General features: G+C 31.7%; 1 protein-coding gene across 1 annotated transcript in view; it reads right to left on the bottom strand.

Moving 5' to 3' along the window:
• Positions 1-10,856, bottom strand: part of CSMD1 (CUB and Sushi multiple domains 1) — a 3,127,153-nt gene that overhangs the window by 113,601 nt on the left and 3,002,696 nt on the right. The window contains 1 exon segment of the mRNA XM_053711946.1: positions 7,756-7,938. Coding sequence (XP_053567921.1) covers positions 7,756-7,938 — 183 coding nt within the window.

The following is a 10,856-nucleotide window of genomic DNA, read 5'->3' on the forward strand; positions in this document are numbered from 1 at the left end:
TAAGTAGGAGTGTTGGAGCTTTGGTTAAGTAGAGATATAAGCCCTGAATTGACCCACTTGGAATCTTGATTGTATATAAAATAAATAACATTTAAATGGACAGTCAATACAAATGTTTTTATTGTTTAAAAAGATAGCACCTTTACTACCCATTCCCCATCTTTGCACAACCAACATGGTTATATTAATATACTTTATAACCTTTAAACCTCTAAATGTATGTCTGTTTCTAAGCCACTAAAGACAGCCCCCTGATCACATGCTTTGTTATTAGCTTTTCAGAACAGCGGAGTGCTAGTTCGTGTGAGCCATTTTAACATTTTGCTAAAGCCCGTGGATTTTGCACAATACAGCAGTAATTGGCTTAAATGCAAATCAATAGATAATAAATATAAGGTCATGTGATCAGGGGGCTGTCAGAAGATGCTTTGATACAAGGTAATCACAGAGGTAAAAAAGTATATTAATATAACCATGTTTTCTGTGCAAAACTGGGGAATGGGTAATAAATGGATTATCTATCTTTTTAAATAATAACATTTTTGAGCTGACTGTGTCTTTCAGGTTGTTTTTGTAAGATGCCTTTCAAACTGTGGAAAAAGTTCTAAGTGGGTAAAGAAATTTGAGTTCAAGTCCTTGGGGCAAATAATGCATGGTTTGGAAGAACAAATAATTTATTGGAAGATAGCCATCCAACTGTTAAAAGTTAGTGAATTGCTGGCACTCTTATGCAACATAATAAATAAAGAGAATTTATCCTATGCAATTTTTTATGTTTTATGGCAGTTGTAACTGAGTTTTCTTATTTATATTTTGTTTTAGTTTGAGTTTTAGTAGAGCTTTTTATATGCTTCCTATATGGAAAATATTTTTCTTGATGGTTTAGGTGGAGTTATTTTATCAAAGCAGAAAAATACATAGTTACATATAATGACTTAGGAGAAGTTAAAGGGACATAATACTCATATGCTAAATCACTTGAAACTGGTGCAGTATAACTGTAAAAAGCTGACAGGAAAATATCACCTGAGCATCTCTATGTAAAAAAGGAAGATATTTTACCTCACAATTTCCTCAGTTCACCAGAGTAAGTTCTATGTAAAATGTTATACTCAGCTGCTGCCCAGCTGCAGGTAAAAAAAATAAACAAAATGAAGAAATGAGCAGCAGCCAATCAGCATCAACAGTGCTGAGGTCATGAACTCTTTTACTGTGATGTCATGAGATTTCAATTAACTCTCATGGGATTTCATAGTAAACGTCCTTTACCTGATTGGTGAAATAAGATGAGTGTGCACTAAAGCTCACTCCTTCTGCTGTCCCGGGACAGACATACTGATTTGCTGCTTAGAAGTCCTTTACAATGGGATGTGGCTACTGAGGAATTTTTGAGGTAAAATATCTTTCTTTTTTACATAGAGATGTTCAGGTGATATTTTCTAGTCATCTTTTTACAGCTATGCTGCAGCACTTTCAAGTGTTTCAACATTTATGTATCATGGCCCTTTAATTTAAGTGCCAACCAATTATGCACATAGATTCAACAGTAAATGTTTGCTCAGAATAAAATTAAAGTCTCTAACTGCCTATATTAAACAACAAATTTTGCACCACACAGAACAGAATTCAACAGTGACCCAGAGTAAAAGCTAATGTCTAGCTGAGACATGTGTCATTTCAATATATATATATATATATATATATATATATATATATATATATATATATATATATATATATATATATATATATATTTATATATATTTGTTTTAGTAAAAAAATGTATTTCACTTTGAAGCTTTACTGTATGCATTAGCTTCCTGGGGAAGACCAAAACATCTGAACTGGTAGTCGTAAGCTATTTTACGCTATATAACCTGTAAGTGTTCGTTGTACAGGAGTTTCAATTGTGTCTTTCTTTCTATAATACATTATGACATGTATCTTTTTTTAACAGAATCCACTGAGTGTGAAATGCAAACATGACCTTAAAGAAAGATGTCACTCTAACTGATGGTGTAACTTAGCCTTAAGTATTTATTTTGTCATTCACTTTCAAAATGGTTTTATTTTTTTATATTATGTTTGAATATCCAGCAGTGAATGTTGTTTTCACTCAAAAGTACAACACTAACTAATGTACACTAAAAGGTATATACATTTACAGAGGTACTTATGGACAATGTGAATGTAGTATAGTAGTATCATCAATTTAATAGATAGTATATAATATAATACAAAATATTTGAACTGTAGGAAGTGATAAATAATTTCATAAGCTGCTTTGCTTATAGTAAAAATGGATAAGACACATTGAAGATGAAACAAGGGCGGTTCTTCTGTCATGCTGAAAACTGAAAATATCAAAGTAAGCATAAAAGTGTGTTATGAGACCTGATTTGCTGTAGTTATTAGAGATTAAGAAATGCAAATATTATGACTGAAAAAAAGGAAAGGGAATACAATAGGAGGAAATAAAGCGGCCATATTATTGAGTAGTTTATGTACAACTGAATATATACTATGGCACACATTCAATTCAAAATAATAAATGGTAACTGTAGTGAATTTGGACATAGAATAGAACTACTTAAAGACCGAAGTAAAATAAAATATTATTTTAGTGCTGCATATTATTACCTCAGTGTTGTGTCTTAGAGAACTCTGAATCTTGATAATAAAACTGCATTTCAAATGCCTAAATTAATATATATATATATATTTAGTAACAAAGTGTGCGGTAGAGTAGTAGAGGACCGGGTTCATCCACCGCCTCTATCCCTTCACCTTCCGCCAATTAATTATCAGATAGCTGAGATCTCCGGCTGCAGATTTTAAAATACAAATGAGCTTAACTTGTTGAGAGCTGGAGACAGATCCAAGAAAGAGCTAAGCAGGAATTTGTATTTATTTTGTTAGTTTAGTACCTGTAGTAGTAAGGGTGCTACTTATGTTAGTTAAAGCTTAGCCAGAACTAGGATTTTGTTTGTAGCAAATGATCCTTTTATAAGAAAATACATTTGCATATTTAACAAACTGCCAGTGTTGTGAGAGGTTAATACCCTAGAAGACTGAGCTATTAAAAATGGCATCCCGTGTGGCTTACATCACAATTTATAAAAGCACTCACTTATGTTTGCAGTTAAAATAAAAATACAGACTTGGAAATATCATAACAGTACAAATCCTACTGAATTCCATGTACATGTTTTATTTGGTCATAAATGAACTGCTAATGACGTGACGGAGAGACACATCTCAAGAACACTATACATCACATATAGAGATGTATTTGCATAAAGACTCCACACATCTAACTTGAAATTATTTGATGCAAAAAAAAAAAACACAATAAAAAATATTATTATGTGAACACAAAACTTCACCTACTGCACCAAGGAAAAAAACATCTAAACTAGTCAGCTTCTGAATTGTGCCATTAAAAAAAACTAGCTTTTACAAACGTATAGGGTTCTGGGTTATTATATTATTATTAAACATTAATGAACTGTATACAATTTGCTAATAGATCTGTCGATGAAGCTGTTAATTTATTTTTATATCATATTTTACATAATTTGGATGATCCTTGTGCCTATGTCTGAATTGTATTTATGGATTTCAGTTCTGCTTTAAATTCTATTGTTCCTGATTTACTTTTTTTTTATTAAAACAGCTTAATGTGCCCTTTTCCATATGCCAATGGCTTTATGGCGTTTTTTAATTAATAGGAAACAATTTGTTAAAGTGAATGGGCCGATTTTCAACCCTGTCTTCCTCAATACTGGTGTCCCATAGGGTTGTGTTCTTTCTCACTTGCTCTATTCCTTATCTTTGCAATGATTTTACTTCTGAAAATGAATCTGTGAGGTTGCGCTATAACATGGAAGTAGACAGGCTGGTAACATGGAGTGAAGCAAACAATTTAGAATTGAATGTTCATAAAACCAAAAGGAAGAATTGATTTTAGAAAAAAAAGTCTCCATCACCTTTTTCTCTGGAAATTAAAGATTGTATAGTAGACCAAATTACATTGTACAAATTCCTTGGCACAATGGTACAACATGATTTGAAATGGGATTTTAATATTTTTACTATAATTAAAAAGTCTCAACAATGTTTGTTCTTATTAAGGCAACTTAAAAAATGTGGCCTGTCTCAAAAACTGTTTACTTGTTTTTATTTAGACATCATTGAATCAGTTTTATCATCCTCTAGTTTAACCTGGTATAGCTCTGCTACATTATCATTAAAGGAGGAACTATACCGAATTGTGAGATCTGCAAAAAAAATCATTGGTTGTCATTTACTTTTTGAGGATAAATAATAGTCAGATTTTTTTTATCTGATTCATCTCACTCTGGCCATTGTTTTTTTTTTTAATCATCTATTTTTTTATCGTAGGTCAAGGTTGAGAGTTGTACAAGTTCGGACAAACCGGTTTCTGAATAGTTTTTTTCCTCAGGCTATTAAAATAGAAAACATGAATACTTATTTTATTTCCCTTTTTGGTATGATAAAGTACACTTTAGTCACTCTTTGTGAATATGTTTGATGGATCAGATTACACTGCTGATTGTATTTGTTTGTTTTTTTGTCATCTGATATCTTTGCACCATAAAAGAAATTCCTTGTATTATTTTCTTTAATATCTTAACAAATAAAGTTCTCATAGGGTTGCAATTTTTGATTTATCTTATATAGTCACAAAGATTTAATTCACAATCTGAAAAAAAATATAATGAAGAAATTACTAATTAGCACTACAAAACAATCAAACTTCATAACCTAAACCATAATTAAAAACTTTTAAATATACAGATCTACCAACTTAGAAAATCTACACCTACCAATTAAGTTGTTTATCTTATTAACTAACAAATTCCTATTTAATTACACATATTAGCTTCTCAACATCCCTGACACTTAACATGTACATCTTATATATAAAAAAAGCAATTATCATCAATTACATTCAAAAATAATTATGTTAATTAACTTCAAAGCTCAACATTAAAAACAGTCACTGATAATTAAAATAACAGAGTTAATTTGGAGTTTCTCAAAGAAAATCTCTGTTGCAAATTAATAGATATTATCATACTTAGATTGTAAACCAGGTTATAACTTATCAATAAATCAGTTTCTTCGCCCTCACAGTAAAATCATAGACAGTACTCATTGAATATAAAACTTCTAATATCTGGAGAGTAGATGCACCTCATAGAAGTCTGATATGCTAGAACCTAAATACTAAATCCTGCTGGTGCATGTACAGTCAGGCAAGATAAAAATTGGAGAGATGGAGGAGAATATCTTTTATTTCAAAAGCAAGAGGACAGTACAGGCATAAGCACAAACAATGCATGTCATATGATTCTATTAAAAGTTTGGATAAAGTGGTTTGCCTCACACACTTGAAGAATCAGATGAAGTAGTGATGAGTGAATACCAAAGCTTTGTCCACATCTAAGAAATACTGTTCTGCAACAACTTCCTACTAAAAGCTACAGTAAAGCATTCCTAATTATTACAAACACATTTTTAATTTAAAGTATGTAAACAAAAAACCTGAATAACTGTTGAGCCGAAGCTTCATAATAACAAGTCCATAAAACAGCTGTAATGAGTTTGTAATAAAAAATATTTTAAAAAAATAAATATAGATAGATAGATAGATGATATATATATATATATATATATATATATAGATAGATAGATAGATAGATAGATAGATAGATAGATAGATAGATAGATAGGTAGATAACTGGATTCTTCATGAGTTTCATTTGGAAGCTGACTTACCATATATGAAACCAAAACAGACACACAAAAAAGGGAATTCCCTGGCTTGTTTTGTAGCTTTCAAATGATATCTAACTGATCTAATAAAATCTATTCAATGGAGAAAAACATGTAGATCAGTCCTAGGGAAATTAATATTCAAAGAGAAAAATGTCCCAAACCTTGAGGTATGCTTTAGCTACAACAGATTTACAAGTAAAAAATAAAATAAAAAATTTGTATCTAAAACTTGTTACCCCTATGAATCATTAAGTCTATAAATTGACTTTGTACCATGATAATAGATTTTAGTAACTCCATCTTGAAATCAGAAACTTCACAAATGTAAACTTTGCATGTCAAGACTGGAGAAGACCTACATTTTTTCTGGAAGGAATAAACAAGGCTAAATACATAAAATACTTGCCATTGTTCTTACACAGACAACAAGCAATGACCAAAACAATTCCTTCATCTAGTTCAAGAGAGAGTTAACCTTATGCCATTTACCAAATATCAGAAATATTAACACACATTTATTTCTAAAAAGTGATATTTTCAATTCTTAAAAAGCAACTAAGAGGAATTGTTTGAAAGTAAAGTATCATTTAAAAGGACAGCCAACCCAAAAAAGTTATTGTTCAAAAAGATAGATAATCCCTTTATTACCTTTTCCCCAGTTTTGCATAACCAACACTCTTATAGTAATACACATTTTACCTATGTGATTATCTTGTATCTAAGCCTCTGCAGACTGCCCCTTTTTCTTAGTTCTTTTGACAGACTTGCATTTTAGCCAATCAGTGCTGACTCATAAATAATTTAAAGAGAGTGAGCACAATGTTATCTATATGACACACATGAGCTAACACACTCTAGTTATGAAAAACTGTGAAAATGCATTGAGATAAGAGACAGTCTTTAAGGTCTTAGGAATTAGCATATGAGCCTACTTAGGTTTAGCTTTCAGCAAAGAATACCAAGATAAAGAAAATTTGATGATAAAAGCAAATTGGAAAGTTGTTAAAAATTACATGCCCTATCAAAGTATGGAAAGTTTAATTTTGACTAGATTGTCCCTTTAATTTGATTTGAAGAAAATATTTATTTGGAGGAATAATTAAAATCCCAAGAGAATTTCCCAGGATTAGAAAAAGTCTTATGAAAAGGGAATAGTTAGCTGTGCTAGAAGCAGCCCTGGATTAGCTTTCAATGATGTTTGAAATAATGGACTTTGTCAGTGGGCCAAATAGCTTTTACCTGCATTAAGGAAAAGCAGAAATAATTAGGTTTGCCACCTCAGCCATGTTTCTGGACACATATGAGTTACACATGCAGCAGGGTGTGCAGGGGGGAACATGCATTGTGCTATTTGACAGCACAAAAATAGTGACCTTGGACAGCACTATTCATGTTCGTCCCTGCACACCCTGTAGCTTGTGTAACTCATAAGGGTCCAGGAAAAGATGGCCGAGGTGGCAAACCTAGGAATAATACACTTAGAGCCATTATCACCAAACTGAAAAGCTAGATATACAAAACTCTGGTTCTTATTATATAAGGTCAAATCTAAATAATACAACAAAAATAAATAAATAACAGTTATGCCAGTGCAAAGATGAATAATTACACAAACTAACTTTAAAAGACAAGACTTCAATTCTCCACAAAATAGCAATCTGATAAAATATTAGCTTCCTGAAGAATATTAAGTTCAGACTATTTAAAAAAAACAAAAAAACCCCACAAATCTTCCAGGTGTTGGATGATTTGATGTTTGAGGCAAAATATTGAAATTCTAGCAAAAGCTTGATGTTTCACTTAACTTTAAAATCATTTTAAAAATTACATTCAATTTATTTCCATTATATTACTTACCAACAATAAACATGATTCAGATACATTTATATTGTTTGTAATTGTGTGTTAACGTATCATATCTGTAAAATAGGCACGTATTTAAATACTTACGTTCACATGATGGTTGTACCCCAGACCAAGAGCCATTTGATAAACATATTCTTTCCATAGATCCTCTCAAAGTATATCCCATTTCACAAGAAAAACGTAGTAAGTTTTTTAGCTTGAAATCATTTCCTAGTCTAGACCCATGTGCTGGTATTCCAGGATCACCACAAACACCCGGAGTATTTCCTTAAAAAAAGATGTGTAAAATGAAGATGATGTTAATGCAAAAAAAACATGCATGCACACAGAAACACATAGATACAATAGCAAGGTTATAGTTTTTCAAAAGAGCTATGATTTGGTTGAACTAATTCTGATGGTCCCAAAATGACTATGGGGGATATTTCTCAAAGCATCAACCGAAAATATGCTTGAATTCTGCGTCATAATTGTCGTGAGATTGATCCGCCATAGTTATCAAAGCCTCAAGATCAGCAAAAGTGGAAATTTGTGACGTAATATACGATCCCGCAATCTCAATCCGACGCAGAGTGATGCAAGTGGAAAACCTGTGGAACTCGAGTGGAATCGTGTTCATTTGCCCTCCTATTCGACACTATTTGAAGTTCTCACGAAGTTATCAAAATTTCTACAGTTACGCTCGCATCTTTTCCGACTCAGCGTACGTGGTTTTCAATCCGCCATCCTTCAGGTCGCGGATGCCATAGAACTTAATGGGAGACTGAAAACACAGAAAGCTTATGTTTGATGCTGCAAGAGAATGAGGAATATTACATAATAAAAGTAAATTAGAAACTTTATTAAAATTGTATACCCTTTCTAAATCAAACAATATTATTGTTCCACATTTGGTGCACTAGTAGATATAGGGATAAAAATGAAAAATACATTACTACTTATGGGTTAAGCTACAACTTTGTCTCTCATTACAAATCAAGGGGACAATATTATTTCTACATACTTGGTGCAAAGTTTTGCCCCAAACTTGTCGCACTAATATATATAGAGATACAAATGAAATGCACAACATAATATAGCTAACTTCCTTTTTATTTGTTTGAAAATATCTATGTGCACCATGTTTAAGCCATGTAATTCAAGTCCCACGCTGCACTTCGGGCCATATTTTACGCAACACTTTTCGCACCAATGATGACGCCATTTCCTAAACAACACACACACTAGTGAATTTTTCCACCACTTTTGATTGGAATATGCATAACCACATGATTTATGATATCAGCCAATCTGATTCAAATACACATTCTAAACTATCACTAACGAATCAAATTGCTCGATACTTGTGTCATTAATCACTCATCAGAACTTGTAAGTGCCATTTGTTACATTGTGTATTATGCTTTGAAAGTATGTATATGTGAAATTAGTATTAAAGATAAACATTGATGCTGACATTAGGACACACAGTGTAATATTTTAGACAAGGATTTTAAAATTCGAATTGATGTTTGATTCAATAGAGTCTTAAGCTGAAATGTCATCTTATATACCAGCCCATTTTATAAAACATGTGAAGGGGTGTTTTTTAAAAATAGATTGCAATCAGGAGGCTTTAGACAGATGCAGAGAGAAACCTGGCCCAGCTCTTAAAGGGACAGGAAACCCCAAAATATTATTTCATGATTTGAATAGAACATACAATTTTAAACAACAGAGATATGACAGACAACATTGTTTTGAACCAAAAAAGGAACTTAGGGACATGTAAATATGTTTGCAAAAGATTTCTGACATAATACATATATATATATATATATATATATATATATATATATACAGGTAGCCCTCAGTTTACGCCAGGGTTAGGTTCCAGAAGGAATAGTTGTAAATTGAAACCGTTGTAAATTGAAACCCAGTTTATAATGTAAGTCAATGGGAAGTGAGGGGGTTAGGTTCCAGGCCCCTCTCAAAATTGTCATAAGTAACACCTAATACATTATTTTTAAAGCTTTGAAATGAAGACTTTACATGCTAAACAGCATTATAACCCTAATAAAATAATCACACAACACAGAAAATATAATTAAACTAAGTTAAATGAACAAAAACATTTGCTAAACAGCATTATAAACCTAATAAAAAAATCACACAACACAGACATTTTTCTGAAAACAGTTATTTCTATGCATTCCGATCTGGACTGATTTATAGACAGGAATATCTTGTTCCTTTGAAATCTGTTCGATAGCTCAGGTCTGGTTAAACTGATTAATCACAGCTTGCTTGGCTTGCATATCTTTGCTGCAACACAAGCGGACAGCTCCACCTACTGGCTATTTTAATCAATGCACTGCTTCTCAATGCTTTTCAATAGCAGTCGCATGACTGAAAAAAAGGTTGTTATTGAACCGTTGTAAACCAAGGGCCACCTATATATACATATATATATATATATATATATATATATATATATATATATATATATATATATATATATATATTATATACATATATATATATATATATATATATATATATATATGTGTGTGTGTGTGTGTGTATATACATACTAAAATACTGTATGTATGTCCAATCTTAAAAAGAATTCTAATAATTCACTCTTTGCACCAAAGATGTCATTACTTGCTATATTTTTGCAATTGGTTGTGCTCAGAAAAAGATTACATTTACACTATATATGATAATGTGCTAAAGAGAAATGTGCTTGTTCATGGACAGTAATGAAATGGTATTAATAAAGTTGGAAAAAACCTGAATAGCCACAACATCGATGACTGTTAGTTAACACCAGTCCGATGCTCTTTGCACCGTACTTGACTCACGTGTTTTTGAAGGCTTTTTTGATAAATAAGAGATCGTATTCAGATCCGCGGCCATGATATTTGGGGACGTTTGGCAAGCGTATTGATGCCCGCGAATGCAACATAGTTGACGCTTTGATAAATATCCCGCTATGAACCCACAAATGTGTTGCACTATTGGTATTTTATAGCAACAGAAATATTGCAATATATTTTATATATTCTATTCTATTTTGAGATATGTTATATAGTAGTAACTGTACCTAAACAATTATTCTTTCATAGGTCTTTTTTTTAGGCTCATTCCAATATTTAAAAAGGTTTATGAATTAATTACTGGATTGGTTAAACATGTATATA

Source organism: Bombina bombina, chromosome 4, assembly GCF_027579735.1.
Source record: "Bombina bombina isolate aBomBom1 chromosome 4, aBomBom1.pri, whole genome shotgun sequence".
Classification (NCBI taxonomy): Eukaryota; Metazoa; Chordata; class Amphibia; order Anura; family Bombinatoridae; genus Bombina; species Bombina bombina.